The 19,840-nt window shown below is 48.0% G+C and overlaps 1 protein-coding gene and 3 non-coding genes across 4 annotated transcripts; all 4 read right to left on the reverse strand.

Annotated features, from left to right (window-relative positions):
* Window positions 1–13,538: 13,538 nt before the first annotated feature.
* On the reverse strand, window positions 13,539–13,610 carry TRNAC-GCA (transfer RNA cysteine (anticodon GCA)). The gene has a single exon. It is a non-coding gene; the product is annotated as a tRNA-Cys (tRNA).
* A 3,488-nt stretch (window positions 13,611–17,098) lies between these two features.
* Window positions 17,099–19,191, reverse strand: RPL23 (ribosomal protein L23). The gene is made up of 5 exons (XM_054281562.1): window positions 19,131–19,191; window positions 18,835–18,918; window positions 18,418–18,546; window positions 17,517–17,630; window positions 17,099–17,231 (listed from the first exon to the last, which is right to left on the reverse strand). Exons 1-5 carry the CDS (start codon window positions 19,141–19,143, stop codon window positions 17,149–17,151), a joined length of 423 nt encoding a protein of 140 aa, XP_054137537.1. The 5' UTR covers window positions 19,144–19,191; the 3' UTR covers window positions 17,099–17,148.
* A 171-nt stretch (window positions 19,192–19,362) lies between these two features.
* Window positions 19,363–19,434, reverse strand: TRNAC-GCA (transfer RNA cysteine (anticodon GCA)). Its single transcript has one exon. It is a non-coding gene; the product is annotated as a tRNA-Cys (tRNA).
* Window positions 19,435–19,610: 176 nt separating this feature from the next.
* TRNAC-GCA (transfer RNA cysteine (anticodon GCA)) lies at window positions 19,611–19,682 on the reverse strand. The gene has a single exon. It is a non-coding gene; the product is annotated as a tRNA-Cys (tRNA).
* Between the last annotated feature and the right edge of the window lie 158 nt (window positions 19,683–19,840).

Below are 19,840 nucleotides of genomic sequence, written 5' to 3' on the forward strand. Positions count from 1 at the left end.
CTCACTCCAGCACCAGGCCCTGGGAGAGGAGCTGCCCCTGCTGTCCTTGCCAGCGCTCTGGATTCGTGTGCACAGGGAATGCTGGCTGTACCAGAACAAGGAATTCCGTGATAACATGCCCAGCTCAAAGGCAGAGCCTGGAACAGGGAGAAGGGCGAGAGCAAAAACCAAGCAGGAAATGTGTAAACTCCTGCTGTCGGGGAAAGGCTGAGAGGACTTTGTGCTGCAGAGCAGCAGGTGGAGGGCCCAGGGCACTGCAAACGGCACCCTGAGCTGATCAGGATGGGTCCTTACATCAGAGACCCAGCAGCACAACCCTCTGTTTGTGCTGTGGGCACTGCCTGCAGCTGCTCTCTGTGCCACTTCTTGAACTGTCCTACCCCCAGACACTCATTTTCACAGAAGTGCCTGCCTCACCTTCTAATGCTCAGTTAATGATTGACTTTTTAAAGTATTCCTCAGGTCACAATAATGATAAACCTGCCAAATAGTGTGACCTGTGGGGGCAAAAGTAACCTGGTCCTCCATCTTTCAGAGCTAGAACTTCAGAGCTGGAAAAGTTCGGGTGCAGTAGGTTAAAAGTTAAATCAAAGTTAGAACAGTTAACTTGAAGAGAAAAAAAATTACAAATTCCAATCATTCAAGTACTCAAAGTTAAGGTGGTCCTGAAAGGAAGAAGCCTGAAATTGTGGATAAGGACTATTTGAGCAGGAACTAGAAAATGCCTGTTGGGAACAGGCCATGATTGTGGTGGAGCAATATCTCTGCCTGGTGAGATTATTTGAGGATTTATTCTCTTCTTATTGAGGATTTCTTAGAATAGGAAAAATAAGTAAATGCAAAAAACATCTTAGATTAAAAAAAAAAAAAAAACCACAAAAAACTGGCTGAAGAACAGTCATTTGCTGAAGCAGAAGGATGATTTTCCTGGGACAGAGATTACGTGCACCAAGGTGAGGCACCCAGTCAAGGCAACCCTATGTGACCTGCTCCTCACCACGTGCCCCCATTCTCAAACTGTTCTGCATCCCCACTGCCTCTTTTATATTCCCTTTTGATACAGGAAAAATCCACAACCTGACAAACGCTGATAGCACAATCCCAAATCTCCATATTTACATCCCTGAGTGCTGCTGTTATTGACAGAGCCCTCCTCCAGTGGCTGCCATCAAACCAGTCATTTATTCAGCCAACGCTATCCAAACACAGATTGTTTATTCAGTTACTGCTGACATTTCCTGCAGTTTGTTTAATCCACCACAGGGACCCCAATAGGGGAGAGGGGGCATATTCACCACCAGTGGGAGATCCTGTCACAGCTCCCCATGCCATTCCCACTTGGTTATAAAACAAGAGGTAATTTTAGCAGCATTCCTTTTGTTTGTTTGTTTGGGGTTTTTTTCCCTCTGTTTAGAGAACAAAAGTTAAACCTTCTGAGGAAATTTTGGGAGCTCACTTGCCATTAGGAGCTGGAGAGCTGCATCCAGCCCTGGGATCCCAGCATAGGAAGGACAGGAACCTGTTGGACCAAGATGAACTGAAGGACGGAGCAGCTGCTATGTGGAAAGCCTGAAAGAATTGGGATTGTTCATCCTGGAGAAGAGACACAGGGTGGCCTAATTGTGACCTTCCAGTACCTGAAGGGAGCCTGCAAGAAAGATGGAGAGAGACTATTTACAAGGGCCTGGAGTGCCAAGACAAGGGGGAAAGGTTTTAAACTGCCAGAGGGCAGGGTGAGATGGGATACTGGGAAGAAATTGTTCCTTCTAAGGGTGGTGAGGCCTGGCACAGCTTGGCCAGAGCAGCTGTGGCTGCCCCATCCCCAGAAGTGTCCAAGGCCAGGTTGGACATTGGGCTTGGAGCAGCCTAGCACAGTGGAAGGTGTCCCTGCCCATGGCATGGGGTGGGACCAGATGATCTTTAAAGTCCCTTTGTGACCCTGTTCACAGGGATTTTCAAATGAGGGAAGAGATGAGGATCTGACTCCATGTTTCAGAAGGCTTGATTTATTATTTTATGATATATATTACATTAAAACTGTACTAAAAGAATAGAAGAAAAAGTTCTCATCAGAAGGCTAGCTAAGAATAGAAAAGAATAAATAACAAAAGCAGCTGTCCCAGACTCTCTGTCCAAGCCAGCTCACTGTGATTGGCCATTAATTAGAAACAACCCCATGAGACCAATCACAGATGCACCTGTTGCATTCCACAGCAGCAGATAATCAATGTTTACATTTTGTTCCTGAGGCCTCTCAGCTTCTCAGGAGGAAAAAATCCTAAGGAAAGGATTTTCCATAAAACATGTCTGTGACATCCCTTCCTACTCAAACCATTCTATGATATCACAAGTGATACATTGACCTCAGCAGCAGCAACACAGCTGAAAATCTTGGATTCTGGATCAGAGTGCAGAGATGTTGGGACACTTGCTGAGGGCAGGAGCTGCCCGTCTAGGAGATATTTGCCTTTCAGCCAACACTTTTATTCACATACAGTAAAGGTTTTCCCCCTTGTTCATCGCTTCCCACTGGCTTTCCAGATGCTGTTTGGCTGAGTGTTTGCCATAGAACTGAAAAAGCCAAAGGTTTTCACACCAGCCATTGAGCCACAGCTCCACTGGAAATATCCCAGCTTCACGCTGGGGCTTTGACAGCTCAGTGTAAACACACAATTGCAGGTTAAAGGAATAATGAACAGGGAACAGCTGGAGACAGGGGTCCAGTGCAGCATTACCTCTGCTTTACACACTGAGTTACTCCTGTGCAGTCAGGCTGTGCAATTCCTACAGCAGGAACGTGGAGGTGGTTGGTGCCCTGTGTCAATAACAACCCAACAGGTGATGGAAAGCAAAATACAACGTGTAGCAGGGACAGCTCAGTTCTAAATAATCAATTAAATCAATCAGGAGCCTCAATTTCTTAAGCTTAAATCCTTGGCCTTGCAATTCTAACATCATTTCCATTTCATGCTTAATATTATTTCCTAGACTCTCTTGGTTTGTTATTTTTAGAGGAATAGGAAAAGGAAATGCTCCACCCCCTACAGGAGAATTTTAATGTGTCAGAAAAAATTTACAACAGAATTAGTATTAGGAAAACAAGATTTAATTGAATTGCAACTCTTTTTGAAAAGGGAAATTTTGATTAGTTTAATTTTATTTAATTTCAACTGTACTTGGAAAGAGATTGCTTCCAAACATGTTTCCAGGCTTTTGCAGAGTGAGCTTTCCCTCCTGATGTACACGCACACTTCTCTATTATTTTCCAAATTTTTCCAGTTGGAAGACAGTAGAAATATGTGGGAAACGCTGTCAAGCTGTGGAACACTTTTCAAATTAAAATAACTTTCAGTTTTGAAAGTAACACTTACCAGGTGTTAAGTGTTTGATGGGCTCATTTTTAAAATGACTGACTGCATAACCCCAAGGTGGTTTTTAGCCTGTTTGGGTCCAAAATGTCAGGGTCCTGCTCCAAAGATGCTCCAGAGCTCTGGTCTGGTTGACAAGGTGGGAATCAGACACGGGCTGGACGCAGTGAACTTGGAGGTCTTTTCCATCTGCAATAATTCCTGGATTTTCTTAAAGCACTGTGCTAAAAGACATAATAATTTAAGAATAGCTGATGCATGTTTTTCTTTAATCAAACCAAGTGCAGGTCTATGTGATTACATGATGAATTATGCAGTAATATTATGACCCTGCCACAAAAATGGAAAATCAGTGGGCAGTGTGTGAACTCAAAGATTCCCAAAAAACAACCCGCAAATATCTGCAGGGGAAGCAGCATCTTTGGAAAACAATGATTCACACAGGTTTTGTTTTCTTTCCTTGCCATCCTGAGCACAACAGGGAGATAACATGGGTAGTAGCTGCTAGCATGTTTGTCTTGCACCAACTGCTTCATGTCTGAGAAGAAAAGGAATCCTTTAAAACATGATAAAGATAAATATTTGTCCTCGTTTTTTTGTTTTTTTTTTTTTCTTATTATTTTCCCTTGGATGAAGCACTCCATTTCCAGTCACTTATTCCCTGAGTGTTCTGGCTTTTGAAAGACCTTTTGATGTTTTGTTTCTCTTTCTCAAAATTCATTAAAGCAACATTTTGCCATAAAGAGATTCCCAAATAACCTGAAATGTGTTCAGACGATGGGGATTGGGGATCAGCACACACGGAGAACACAGAATGAAAATATAATTCAGTCACAGGTGTATGGATTCTCTCAGCGTAACCCAGAGAGGGGAAGATGCCAACCTACAGGTGGATCCTTTTAATCTAATGGCATCATATACAGACTGAAGTAGGAAAAGGTTTTCCACAGCAATCACCACCTGGCAGAGCTGTGTTACTCCTGAACAAATACCTTTAGCCTCGCTGTGATAGAATGTCTAAAATGAAAGTAATATACTGAATATTGGCATTAAGTCATGGGACCCTCCCATTTGAGTTGGGAGGGTCCTGAAAGGTCAACTTGTTTCCACCCTGTGCCATGGGCAGGGTCACTTCTGACCAGACCAGGTTGTTCCAGGACCCATCCAGCCTGGCCTTGGACATTTCCAGGGATGGGACAGCTCCTCTGGGCAACAAATCATTGCAGTGTTACCCTTTATAATCTAAAACTATTCAGGCAGAATCCCTCCAGAAGTATAAAACAAACCAGATTTTAAATGGGATTTACAGTGCTGGTGATTCTCAGGCAGTCAGAATCCAGTCACATTTACACTGATTGTGGATAAATGGGAAATTGCTGCCTTTGGAGCTGTCTGTTCTTCACTAGCATTTACTGCAGGAGATTAAAAGGACCAGTTACAGCTGACAACAGACTGGACTGAAGCTGTGCAGGTACAGGAATCTGCTCTGCTTCAGCGAGGCTGCGACACACCTCATTAAAACAACACCGGTCCATTTTTGTGAAGGTGATAAAAATGTATTCTCTCAAAACAACAAAGATCAGCTTTCACAACCTGTTTGCTAAATAGGTGCAATGTGAAATTGCTTCCCCTGGCAATGAGCATTCCAAGGGGACAGTACAGGCACAGCACAACATAACAGGAAATTTGAAATAAGAGCACACAGGGCATTATTAAGTGTCACCATTTGTTGGTGCTGACATATGGGAATAATCACAGTCCCTTTAGGGTTGACGTTAAGTTAATCATTTTTACAAGGATTGAGTAATGTTAAATATCACTGTGGGCAGGTATAATTGTTGTTTAAAAGAAAATTGATACCAGATATGAAGGATCATGTCTACAGTAGCTGTAACAAGCTGGTACTGCCTCTTTCAGGACAGCACAGTGATCCCAAATAAAATCATAGAATCACCATGGGTTGGAAGTGACCTTAAAGATCATTTTGTTTCAATGCCCTGAATGGGCAGGGACACCTTCCAGTAGATCAGGTCACTCAAATCACCTAGGAGCCTTCTTGCTGTATCCAAACAAATTCTCACATGCTGCTAAAAAATCCTCCAAACTCAACATAAAAGCTGTGCCACCAAATGCAATGTTTACATCTGCCTCAAGAAGCACAAGCACAAATTAATCTCAGGCTTTGGCATTCACGAATTCCACGGCCAAAGTTAAGGGCTTGCCCTTGAGATCAGAATATCATTAAATGGAACATCACCATCTTCATGATTTCCTATACTTTACTAATTCACTAATTTACTAATCCTTCTCTACAAGCAGATTATTATCAAAACCACTCTTAAGTACTGGGGAGATAAAACAGAAGGAATGAGAATCAGAGAATCGGAGCAGAAATGAAGAGAAACTCCCAAAGAGCATTTCAACACCTGCATTTTGGGAGGCTTGTCCTGCAACATGACATTGGATCAGGTGCAAGACCTGGGAATCAAAGGATGCAGCTCCTCCCACCCTGGCAGATGGTCCACCTTTAATTATTCTTCAGCAGCATGTGTTGAATACAACCTTTTATTTTATTTTTTTTTTGGTAAAGAAATGGACTGTTGACTTCACCTTCCTATGAATGTTCCCATACTGAAAATTCCTGTTAGAGAAACCGTGGATGGGGAGGTCCCCACAAAACAGGGATCTATCTGTAGCACTCCACAGCAATTATTTAGCATGAGAAAGACCAAAAGTTGGCAAAATGAACATATGATCAAATTCCTGGGCAATATTAAAAAGCACAGGCTGCATTTCCTAGCTATGGGAGCATAGGAGTGGGTTGCTTGGTAACAGCTCCTGCCACGATGTGCTCGGAAATCAGCCTTAAAAGCAACTCCCATGCCATTGCAGCGTTGCTACAGCAACATGCACAAGTGATGGATCCCAAGTTAGAGACACACCTTAAGCAAAAATATGTTTCCTGTCATTTTAAACCACTTTCCAACCCATAAATACGTGGTGTCTGCCGTTCTGAGCAGCTCCCAGCAAGGCTGGCTCCCAGGGGCTTTGTCAGCGTTTGCATCGGGTGAGAATTTGTACGTGTAGGGAAGCAATTAGCAAGGGGGGGGGGGGGGAAAACCCGAACCGTGATGTCTGCAGCCCTGGATTGCAGCAGTTCATCCAACACTGAGGCGCCAGCACAGCAGCTGTGTCGCTGCAGCCACACAGGGCAGTCAGGAACACGGCAGAGGTTTCTCCCTGCGGGTGTGAGCTGCAATGGGGCCGCAGCAGGGACCGGGTGCCAGTGGGGCTGTGGCTTGGAAAACCCTTCAGGGGCTCAGCAGAGATGCTGCAGGCCCACCCGTGCCTCACACAGGTGGCATCTTTGGCCCACAGGAGACACCTGCAGCAGACCAAGCGTAGGTCTCAGCCCATGGGGAGAGTCCTCATGGGCTAGAGGTGAAGCCTGAGACAACTGACCAAGCAGCGAGGACAAATCCTCCCTATTTTGCAGGAGGGCAAACCACACCTTTGGATGATTGACCATGAACTTGCTGTTCAGGACCCCTGAGTGACCCAGGATAAACAGCTCGGATGGAGATACCTGTGTGCAAGACACCCACTCTGATCTGAGAGCCTGTCCCGCTGCTCTCTCAGCGCACAGCTGTAACACAGTTAGAATATATATACAGAATATAGATATGGAATCATGGAATGGTTTGAGTTGGAAGGGCCTCAGAGCCCATCTCATTCCACATTCCACCAGCCCAGGCTGCTCCAAGCCCTGTCCAGCCTCACCTGGGACACTTCCAGGGATCCAGGGGCAGCCACAGCTTCTCTGGGCAACCCATGCCAGGGCATCACCACCCTCACAGGGAAGGATTTCCTCCCAATATCCCATCCAACCCTGCCCTCTGGCAGTGGGAATCCATTCCCCTTGTCCTGGCACTCCAGGCCCTTGTCAAAAGTCCCTCTTCTGCTCCCTCAGAGCCCCTGTAGGTACTGGAGGGATCTCTAAGGTCTCTCTCTGCTCCAGGCTGAATGCTTCCAGCTCTCTCAGTCTCTCCCCATAATAGAGGTGTGCCAGCTCCCTGATCATAAAAACTAAATAGAGAGCTGCCATGTCCTGAAAAAACAGCCTGATGGGGAAAACCTTTACTACAGCCATGCACAAGAGTAAATTTGCTGACTCCCACAAGTGAGTCCTTGCCCTGAAGTGGAAGAGTTCAGTCGCTTTGCAGCACGTCAGCCCTAAGTGCGCTTCCTTGGCTCCAGCAGCTGCTGGCCACGACCTCTCCTGCACACAGAGATGCTGTTCTAAACCAGACATTTACTTTAACAGGGAGCTTCACTTTCCAAAGTCACTCAGTGCCAGTGTATAACAATGTCAAATCCATGCTCATCTCACGGGTGGTGCTGGATCCTCAGGCAAGTACCAATGATGAGCACAGACACAGAGCTCCTCTGTCTGTGGAGTGACTGGCAGCTGAGCATGAAGGGGGTTAACAAAAGCCGAATTATTTTTCCCCGAAAACGTCTGAAATGGCCCCACAAACCAAAATTATAAAATAATTACATCCCGCCTTGAGCTGAACACAAAAAGGTTATTCACTACAAAGCCCTAGCAACCATCTTAGCCTTAAAGGAAAAGAAAGCAGACTGCCAAAGCAGTAATGAAATGACACACAACTGCTAATTTCATGTCTGTTTTTCAGAGGTCTGTAATAATAACCAGTAATTCCTTACAAAGCATCCATTCTTGCTCCCTAATTCCCACCTGAGGATATTGAAAGGCTTAACCATTCCCTGGCTGTATCTTTTAGGAAGATAATGTCCACTTCATGCCTTAAATATAGGCAGGCTTATTATTTTTTAAGGGAAAAAATCAAGTTTATAAGGCTCTATAAAATGGTCAAGTGAGTCCAAAGGGCTAAACAGGACCAGCAATGACACCTGGACAGGTGGATTTATTTATTCTGTGACCCAGCATGTGGCAGTTTGGTGGCCCAGCACAGCACAGTGCTCCAGGGCAGAAGGTCACCTTGCAGAGCCTTGACAGCTCTGGGCAGAAAAGAATGAGAGCTGCACGATCTTATGTTGTAATTAGCTGAAAAATCTATTATTTCATCATCGCCATTTGTGTGTCTTCCAAGAGGCCATGGATTTGTTACCAAGTAAACAGAGATCTGAAAATTATAGCAAAGACAGGCAGGATTAGGAAGAACTCCTCTAATTGTGCCTCAACACAATGCTACCACATAATCACAAGGAATTCAGTTCCAGAAGCAGAAATCTTTGTGCAGCTCCTGTGATCAGCCACTTGAGAGATGGAACTGCCTCGAAAGATCGATCCTGCTGGCTGACTCAGGATTGACATTAATGGGTCTGCTGGTCTGCTCTGATGTACGCAGGAATAAACTGGGATAGAAAGATACTTGTGGTGTCAGGAAAACACCAAACATATTCACATAGGGTCCTTACTCAACATGAACAGATGCAGGCACACAATTGTGTGATTAAATAGGAGGAATTTCGGTGAGCAGCCACCAACAGATGGCTGCCACTCCTTGAGAATTCATCCAGCACCGTTCACCTCCTCAGCATCCAGTGCAGAATCTGCTCTGGTTTGAGTTGGAGAAACCCTCAAGGCAGTGTCTGCACAGTCACTGGAGCCCCAGTTTGAATTCCTGAGGCTCCTGCACTGAGCTCCTCATTCTCTCTCCAAAGGACAAGCTGTGCTCTTCATCAACAGGATGCAATGATCCAACCCTCTGCCTCAGCAGCATCATCAAACCACCTCCATCATCCTTCAGGTGCTTCCAACACCAATCAGCCCCTGGATGTATGGGTTTGGTCCCCAGGGCCAATTTCTGCCTCATGTTCCCCAGGAATTCTGAATTGTAACCTAGAGCACAGCACTGCAACTGCTCTCTATCACTCTGTGCTGGCTAAAAAGCAATTCAATGAGCATTATATCTTATTTACATCTGAAAGAGCTGAAGTAAAATATTCTGCGCAGACTATGCATAAGTACACAAAATTTCTTGTTCTTCACTAATGAACTATTGTGTTTAATAAAATTAATCTCATTTCACCCATGATAGATCTGGTTTAATTTTTGAAGCGGGGAAATTTATCCGTGCAATTTGTAGAATGGGGGAGCCAAAATTCAAGAGATTCACTTTAAACCAATCAGGCAGTTGTTTTATTTATGCAGCACCCTTCAGAACAATTATCTGAAGGCACTTGACAATGCAAAAATAACTCCACTTGGCAAACATCCAGGAGGGTGGTTGCTGCTGCTGCTGCTGCTGCTGCCCATGATGCTTCAGATGCTGCTTGTATGGCAAGCAGATTCCTTAAAGCTGCCTTTTTCTACCCAAATTTGCTTTGTATCTTAAAGTTACAGCTCCAGTCACTCCACACAGATATTTGTTGAGAGCTCAGGCTCGCAGATTGTCTGACAACAAGGTGGGCTGACAACTCACCTTCCTCCCCCATCATTTGGGATATCACTTCCCCCATCATTTGGGATATTCCCTCCTATGCTCCGGGCAGAGCTCTGATTTATTTCTGCCTTTGAGAAGGAGATGGGAGGGGACAGGAAACTGGCTGAGCCCTTTTTTTGCATTCTGCATGCACTGGTGCAACACAGGGCTGTGTGTCCTGCAACAGAGGAGCTGCAGGACACACACTCTGGTGAAGCTTTATGGAAAGTACTCACACAGCAGACTCAAAAGCAAAGTGGAGCTCCCGGAAACACAGCAGAGCCTCAGGAAATGCTGCTGTGCTGACTTGTGCCAGCAAGCCCTGCATGTTTTCATTATTTATAGAGAGCTGGAGCCGAGCACAGCAATGTGCACTAGGTACAATGCGCTGCACAAACAAGAGGCAGCTCCGAAAACACACGGTCTGACAGCACCAAAGGAGCTCAGAAACCAACACAAAACACGCTGGGGTGCAGGGTGGGAAAGTGCCATGGAATAGGGTCGGTTCTAAGAACCATTTTCAGAAAAAATGGGTCTTTGTGAACTCTGGATTAGAACAAAGGGGAAAGCACAAAGCCAGTAAGAGTGGGAAAAGAGGGAGAGAAGGATCTGAACTGTGAACTGTGTAGGACTCAGGATGCCAAAGGCTCTATGGATACACATCACAAGAGAGCCCTCAACAGCACCTTGATGAGCTGGATCGTGGGATGGAACAGATCAAGAACCTGAACCCACTGAACAAAGCAGCACAAGATGTTTTAAACAAGGGAAAGTGAGCCCTGGCATAGCCAGTAGATGCTTCACTGTTAATTTTAATTTAGAGGCCCAACAGCAAATCTGGAGTTTAAAGCTGTGCTATCAAATGGCGTGTCAAAATAAAAACTGGCATTTAGATTTATGCATCGTCATACAGGATTAGTTGCAAATGGTTTTTTGCTATGTGGCTTTGTCTTCTTTGCATAGCTTTCTGAAGGAACTGCTGGGATTAGGTTCAAGCTAAAATTCAGCCTCTGCTGAATTTTAATACTAAATAAAAATAATATAATAGTATAGTATAGTATAGTATATAATAATATATAATATAATAGTATAGTATAGTATATAATAGTATATAATACAATAGTATAGTATAGTATAGTATAATATAGTATTACATTGCATTATATTATATTATATTATATTATATTACATTACATTGTAATATATATTATAATCTTATATGTAATAATAAATATATAACAATATCCTAATAAATAATTAATAATATATAACAAAAATATAATAATAAATAAATAATGAATAATGATAATTTTCACTACAAGAAGATCTACAAAGCATTATAACAAGATGGAGAGAAAGAGCCTCGATGGGTACAATGCAACAAGCACATTTATTCTGCCAAGATTGATGCTAAGGATTTTTTCCAAGTATTTTACCACATTCTGGATAAAACCTCTTGTGCACCACAGACAGACTTGATTAACAAAGGCCTCCCATGCAAAACCATTTAATTCAGTCCCTTCACTAACCTGGAGGTTTTCCTGCCCCAGAGTGGGACACACATCTGATGACTGGACCCCAAATCCTCTCCATGGGGAATGATATCCCTACAATTGTTAAGAGCTTGATTACAGCATTGTCTTTGCAGCTCTTATCTCCACTCTGCATAAAACCCTTTGTTAAACACTGATGTCCCTGAGTTTCTGTGCTGAGTGTCTGGCTGAGTAAAACACACTCCAGCAGTAGCTGTGTTCAGAAGGTCAAAGGCACAGAACTGAGGCTTTGGTGTACACTTGTGTTTATCCAATAAGGTGTGTATTTAAAGGTGAAAAGCAGGATGTGTTGAGTGGTTAACTCTCCGGTTCCCTGCTGGTATCACTGGGTGTACAGATTATACTAAAGGCTCTTCAGTATTTTCTGCCTATCACATAACACAAAAATATGCGCTTCAGCAGGGGAAGAAAAAAAATTGGCAGTTGTTGGCGTTGACCCAAAAGGCATCAAAGGACAGATCCTGAATGGCAGACAGTAAAGTCAGTGCAAAAATCAGGTCCTGCAGCATTCCAAGAGAAGCATTGGAGCAGGTTGCCCAGAAGAGCTGTGGGAACCCCATCACTGGCTGAGGACAGGCCAGGCTGGATGGGCTTGGAGCAAACTGGGGTAGTGGAAGGTGTCCCTGCCCATGGGACTGGGTGTTCTGCGAGGTCCCTTCCAACCCAAACCTTTCTGTGATTCTGTGATTGTATAACCACTGGAGGGCAATAGTTCCTGTCTTATCGTTGAATTCTAACAGCAACAGGGACACCCTGCTTTCCCAAAAAACCCCAACACCGCCAGTGAACTGACAAGCACCATTTTCCCTCTCTGAAAAATGCTGTCTCCAAGTTCCTGATACACATTTAACACCTAATTTGGGACAGGAAAAAATGGTTAGAGCCTATTCTTTTCCTCAGGAAAGTCTGTAAATTCCTCCTCCCTTCTATAGGAGGGGTCAGTCCCAATATTTTTGAGGGAATGATGCTCAGCAGGTTGGACCAGGAATGTGCCATGCCAGGGGAAGGGAGAACTTTGTGCTCTCACCTGAGACACCAGGTCACCAATACATGTAAAACTTTGTCAGACAGACTTTAAAACCCTTTCAAGCCATTCAGAATTCCCCTTTCTCTTCCCAGGTGAGGTGGCCAGAGCAGGAGAGGTGACACTGCACAGAACAGATGGCACAGAGAAGCCTGTCCTGTTCATGATGGGACAGACTGTGTTTAGTGTAAGCTGAGGGTTTTTCCTTCTCTCCACACATTTCCCAGTCGTTTTTTGTTTTTTGCATGCTGGTTTTGTTGGTTTGGGTTTTGGTTTTTTTTGTTGTTTGTTTTTTTTTTGCTTAAGACACGTTGTTCAACAGAGCCTTTTCCATTCTTTTCTGGGAAGAACACCCTATTTTAGGGGATTTTCATCCAATGACCACTAAAAGGAAGGAAAGCACAGCAGTGAAAATCAAGAAGTTCAATCACCTCAGAAGCATTGGCTGTTATTTTTTAGGAATACTGAATAAATACATTACTGTGGGGGTTCCCCCTCGCCCCCTGCAGAATACCTCTGAGGGTACATTGAGGACTTTTTTAGGACTCCCAGTTTTCCCCCATCCCAGATCCAAGTTCAGTTTTCCCCGTTTCTCCCAGAATTTCTCCCTACAGAGAATTCAGCCCAGGGGAGGCTCGGGCAGGCCCAGATTTCCAGTGAGGAGTTTCATTGAGTGGTTCCTCACCCCGTGCTTTTCCAGGCCTTGGTGCTCCCACCCCACATTCCCTGCCCAGCACAACCTCCCACATCCCACAGCAGCTCCCCAACCTTCCCCTGAAGGATTTGGGCAGAAGGAAGGCTGGAGGAAGAGGAAAAGGAGGAGAAAAGAGGAGGCACCTGCAGGTGAATCAAGGAACTCGATCTGCAAATGCTTTCCTCTCCTCCTGAGCTACACCCCCTGCTTCCCATGGGCATTCCCAGCAGGAATTCCCTGCTCATCTACCATCCCAGCAAAGCTAATTAATCCCAGCACAAAACCCACCTCTTCCCAAAATCCTCCTCCCTTTCCCCACCAACTCCCTCTGCTGGGAATGAACACAGAGCCTGCACACACCTCGGAGGGGAAAACCTGGGAATTCCGGATTCCCAACCACATTTTTGGGGATAAAAAGACTTAAAAGGGAGGGGGCACCCGGATTTGAACCGGGGACCTCTTGATCTGCAGTCAAATGCTCTACCCCTGAGCTATACCCCCACCTGGGCAAGCTAGGCAGGTGAGGCTGCTTGTGCCCAGGTGAGGCTCCTCATGGCCAGGTGAGGTTCCATATGGCCAGGTGAGGCTCCCTGTGGTCACTGACGTGGCTCTGTCACATTCCAGGGGTGGCTGTCACACTCCAGCTGCTCCCAGCCCTGCCTGGCACACCCAGCCCTCCCTCACTGCCCTCACACCAGGGCCATTCTCCTGGTAAGGCAGGTACTGAATTCCCACCTGGTTCCCTCTAAAAAGCCCCAAATGTGGCTCAAAGGAAAGGAACATTTCCGGCACTGACTTCAAAATGTCACCACAGGCTCTGGTTGGTCTCGGGGTGTGTGCCCAGCCTGGCTCAGGAATTACTGCAACACCAAAAATCCTCCCCCAAAATGTTTAATCCAACTCTGGAAGCCGTGGAGAAATCTTTCACAAAGTAGGAATGGTAAAACTGACCACAAAAGCAGATTTATTGGGGTGGTTCCTTACATGGAGCAGGTTCCTGTGACGCCTTCAGAAGGCTGAGCTGGAACTGAGGCCAGAATTCCAGAATAAAACAGGGATTTATTCAAAGCATCTCCTCCATGGATCCTCCTTGGACAGCATAAGAGCCCAGCCAGGGCTGCACCCAAGATGAACCAAAATGATCACAAAATGAACCCAAAATGGTCCCAAAATGAACCCAAAGGGTCACAAAATGCGCGACCACTCACAGGGTCTCTCACCTTTATAAGTTCTGCTCCATTTGAATATTGGAGTTAATTGTCCAGTCTTTGGGTTATGAAGTCCCATCCTTCTTGTTTTTCTCTCTCCAGCCCACAGTGTTTGTGCTCCTGGGCTGAGATTTGGGTCATTTGTCCTTGGTGCCCAGCTGGAGCAGGAATTGTTTTGTCTCCCTGCTCTGTGCACAGAGCTCACCATCCCTTCATACAAGCCCAGACCCACACGCTAAAGCAGCACAGAATCTATAAAAATATAAAAACTAAAACCTGAGGCACCACTGGCACTTCTGGACTGATGGTCACTGCTTGGGAAGACAGAAATCCCCTCCAGCTGCAGGTTTGGGGTGTTGGGATCACCCCCAGAGCAGTGCTGGGCCATTCCAGAGCAGCAGGGAATAATCCACGTGTGCTCACCTGCTCCAAAATTCGGAAAACAGAGGCTGTGACCCTGGGCATGTGCAAATCCTTGGCCAGGTTTGCTCCTGCTGCCTGCACCCGGCTCTGGGCCAGCCAGGAATATCCAGGAATATTCAGGAATATCCAGGAATGGTCAGAGAGGTTTAAAAACCCCACCCAAAGCGGGGATTTGTGCAGCCTTGCCTGGGATGGTGCGGCTGAATCCAGGAGGTGTCGCTGCCTTCCCGCTTTGAGCGCGGCACGGAAACGCCGGAAGGGGCACAAAATCATCGGGAATGGCACAGGAACGTCGGGAATGGGACAAAATTACCGGGAATGGCACAGGAGGAACAGGGAATGGCACAAAATCATCGGGGATGGCACAGGAACATCGGGAATGGGACAAAATTACCGGGAATGGCACAAAATCATCGGGGATGGCACAGGAACATCGGGAATAGGACAAAGTTATCAAGAATGGCACAAAAGGCATTGGGAACTGCACAGGAATATCAGGAATGGCACAGAAACGTCGGGAGTGGCAAAAAAGGCATCGGAGGTGGCACAGGAACATCGGGAATGGCACAAAATCATCAGGAATGGCACAAAAGGCATTGGGAACTGCACAGGAATATCAGGAATGGCACAGAAACGTCGGGAGTGGCACAAAAAGAATCAGGGATGGCACAGGAACATCGGGAATGGCACAAAATCATCAGGAATGGCACAAAAGGCATTGGGAACTGCACAGGAATATCAGGAATGGCACAGAAACGTCGGGAGTGGCACAAAAAGAATCAGGGATGGCACAGGAACATCGGGAATGGCACAAAATTATCAAGAATGGCACAAAAGGCATTGGGAACTGCACAGAAACGTCGGGAGTGGCAAAAAAGGCATCGGAGGTGGCACAGGAACATCGGGAATGGCACAAAATCATCAGGAATGGCACAAAAGGCATTGGGAACTGCACAGGAATATCAGGAATGGCACAGAAACGTCGGGAGTGGCACAAAAAGAATCAGGGATGGCACAGGAACATCGGGAATGGCACAAAATTATCAAGAATGGCACAAAAGGCATTGGGAACTGCACAGAAACGTCGGGAGTGGCAAAAAAGGCATCGGGGATGGCACAGGAACGTCGGGAATGGTACAAAATTACCGGGAATGGCACAGGAGGAACAGGGAATGGCACAGGAACATCGGGAATGGCACAAAATTATCAAGAACGGCACAAAAGGCATTGGGAACTGCACAGGAATATCAGGAATGGCACAGAAACTTTGGGATGGCACAAAAGGAACCAGGGACGGCACAGGAACATCGGGGATGGCACAGGAACGTCGGGGATGGCACAAAATTATCGGGAATGGCACAGGAACATCGTGGGTGGCAAAGGAACGTCGGGAATGGTACAAAATTATCGGGAATGGCACAGGAGGAATAGGGAATGGCACAAAATCATCGGGAATAGCACAAAAGGCATCAGGGATGGCACAGAAATGTTGGGAATGGCACAGGAGGCAGCAGGAGTGGCACAGGAAAGTCGGGAATGGCACAGGAACGCCGGGAATGGCACAAAAGGCATCAGGGGTGGCACAGGAACATCGGGAATGACCCAGAACCATCAGGAATGGCCCAGAATCAGAAATCTCCAGAAGTGCAGCAGGCAGCAGCTCGGTGCCAGCTGGAGGTGGGAATCGCCCCTTTTCCTGCCCAGTGATTTGGGGTCAGGGCTGAAAGTGGGAATTGCCCCCCTTTTCCCGCCCCATGATTTGGGGTCAGGGCAGGCATTCCAGGCACCGGGGACCCAAACCAGAGCCCCAAAGCCACCCCACCGTCACCTGGGGGTCACCTGGAAGCCCAGGGGTGATGTTCCCCCGTCCTGTGGGCCAGGGAATCCCAGCTCCCACCCAAACCATTCCTCCTTTTGCTCCAGGAGCAGCACAAACAGCCCAAGCTCTTTGCTGGACATCCCACTCTGCTCCTGAAGGTTCCAGCTGACCCCGAGCTCAGCCCAGGCTCTGCAGGTGACAGCAGAGCCTCCCCCTGTCCCCAGCCAAGGGACATCCCTCAGCTCCCAGTCCTGCAGCTCAGCCCCAGGCACTGTTTCACTTTAAACAGTTGAACTGCCTATTCTGGAAGAAAATTCCGGGATTTCTCCAATTCTGGGAGCTCCAGCACAAAGGCACAGACCCCTCCCAGCTCCCCTCAGACTCAGGATCACTAAAATTTGAGCCACTCCAGGGATTCTTCAGGAACCTGCCTGAAAAACAGAACTCAAATCCCCCAATCCCATTTTCCAGCTGGGATTTCCCATGAAATCACCTCCCAGCACAACCCTGCTCCTGTTTGGAATGAAAACACCACAGAGTTGGTACAAGGAGTTTTATTTTGTATCCCTGGCCAGGGGCAGGATCGGGATCAGGCGATGCTGCCGGCATTGGAGGCGATCCTGGGCCACAGATCTGCACATTCCTTGGCCACGGGGCCTGTGATGGCTGAGCCTGGAAAACAGGGACAACAACAACAGCCCAAGGTCAGTGAGGCTCACCTGATCCCACAGAAGCTGTGGCTGCCCCTGGAAGTGTCCAAGGCCAGGCTGGAGCACCCTGGGATAAAGGGAGATATCCCTGGGGATGAGCTCTGAGCTCCCTTCCAACCAAACCACTCTGGAATTCTGTGATTTAGAGCTCACAGGTGGTTCAGGGCAGCATTTCCCAGGCATAATCCCACTCTCTGAGGGGAATCTTGAGTCCTTTTTCCCCTTTGGACACAATTGCCAGGCTCACCTTTCATTTCTCCTTTGTTATTTACAATCACTCCTGCGTTGTCCTCGAAGTACAGGAACACCCCATCTTTTCTCCTGTAGGATTTCCGCTGCCTGATCACCACTGCTGGGTGCACTGGGAGGAAAAAGTGTCACAGCCCTCAGGAAAAGCACACATTCCACACTGATCCCACAGGAATCAAACCCAGATTCGGGGTGGGTGTTGTTTTGCACCTTGTATTTGTGGTGTTTTACTCAAAAGTTACACTTTATAGTCAAAAATCCCATTAAAGCTGACATGAAATACCTGCTCCACCTCCATTTGGAAAATCCAGGGTTTTCCTAGTTTTGGACTTTTATTTTGAAATAAATTATTAATTCACAAACAATATTCAGCAAAAACTCCTCTGGAGCAGGAGCAAACCCATGGCAGGGGGTGCACCTGGATGAGATTTAAGGTTCCTTCCCATCCAAATCATTCCATAATTTTTAATTTTATGGATCCATGTGACATCATTTCTCTTTTACTGATGGACAGCTGGGCTCAGGAGGGGATTTAGGGAAGGAATTCCTCCCTGGCACGGGTTACCAGAGTAGCTGTGGCTATCCCTGGATCCCTGGAAGTGTCGAAGGCCAGGCCTTGGAGCCACCTGGGGCAGTGGAACATGTCCCTGCCCACGGATGGGGTTGAAGGTCCCTTCCCACCCAGCCCACTCCAGGATTCCCAAACCCCGTGTCCCACCGCTGATTGAAATCAACAGCACCAGCAGCTGCCGCTTCACCCAAAAGCGGCGCCTTTGCTCTGCCCTTCCACGACAACTCCCTGAGCCACGGCACGGACCCAACGAGTGCTTTAGAGAAGGGTGGGGGGGTGACTCGGGGATTCTCCAGGGACAATTCGGGACGGCAGTGGTGGCACTCACCCTTCTTCCTCAGCTCCGGCTTGCCCTTCTTCACCGTGGCCATCACCATGTCACCCACGCCGGCGGCCGGCAGCCGGTTCAGGCGGCCCTTGATGCCCTTCACGGAGATGATGTAGAGGTTCTTGGCCCCTGCGGAGAGCGGCGCCGCCGTTATCCCGGGACACCGGGGAGCAGCGCCGCCCTTATCCCGGGACACCGGGGACACGTCCCACTGCAGGGACACCCCACAGCGCTACCACCACCATGGGCCCAGCGAGAGATTCCAGAGGGAAAACGGAGGTTTGGGAATTCAGGGAACACCTCACCGTGAGGTTACTGAGGGGGCCTTTCCCGAGGGGCTCTCCCGGTCCCTGAGGGGCTGCCCCGGTTCCCCGCCCGTCCCTCCCGCCGCCCGCACGGTCCCAGTCCCGCACTCACCGGTGTTGTCAGCACAGTTGATCACGGCCCCCACCGGGAGACCCAGCGAGATGCGGAACTTGGCCCCGGACGAACCTCCACGTCCTGCGGGTCGAGAAGAGCGTTAAGAGCCCGGTACCGCCTCACGGAGCGGCCGCGGCCTCACGGGGAGGGCGACGACGCCACGACCCGCGATATCCGCTCCCGCCCGGGCTCAGGCGCCTCTTCCCGGGTCCCCGCTGCGCCGGGGCGGCCACGGGGACGCCGGATGGCGGCGGATGGAGCCGGATGGCGGCGGAGAGCGGCGCCAGCCTCACCTCTCTTCGACATCTTGGCGGCGGAAGAGGCGGCGGACGTCACGTGACGCGCCCGCCCCGCCTCTCTCGGCAAGGGGCGCTCCCTAGCGGCGCCGGGAAACGCGGCACCCTCACCGGCACCGGCGGCACCGGGAGCACCGGGAGGGAGCGACGGGGACGGAAAGAACGACCACGGATAATTGGGGAGAGAAAACTTGGGATGAAGGGAGGAAAAAAAAAAGAAAGCAAAATAAGGGGGCACCCGGATTTGAACCGGGGACCTCTTGATCTGCAGTCAAATGCTCTGCCACTGAGCTATACCCCCGCTGCTTGGGGAGGGCGGCTGGGTAATATTTTAGTGCTTACTCCGCGCTGTTCTGTGCGTGAAATGGAGGCTACGCGCGTGCAAATGTGGCCCGCCCGCCTCAAACCTCCCCCCCCCAATACCCCGGAAATACCGACAAAAAACCGAAAAAACGGGTAAAAAGAAAACACTCTTCGAGGGGGCACCCGGATTTGAACCAGGGACCTCTTGATCTGCAGTCAAATGCTCTACCACTGAGCTATACCCCCGCCCGCCGCGTGCTCCGCGGGGTATTCCCTCTACTGCCGTCGCGGACCCAAAGGTCCCCGGTTCGAGTCCCACTGAGCCCTCAATGCAAATTTCTTGTGGTTTTTACGTTGTTTTTAGCCCTTTTTAGGGGTGTTTCAGCTCGACGCTGCCTCCCTGG

This window comes from Melozone crissalis, unplaced genomic scaffold, assembly GCF_028551555.1.
Source record: "Melozone crissalis strain CALT ecotype California unplaced genomic scaffold, PUWL_Pcris_2 ptg000032l_1, whole genome shotgun sequence".
NCBI classification, from domain to species: Eukaryota; Metazoa; Chordata; class Aves; order Passeriformes; family Passerellidae; genus Melozone; species Melozone crissalis.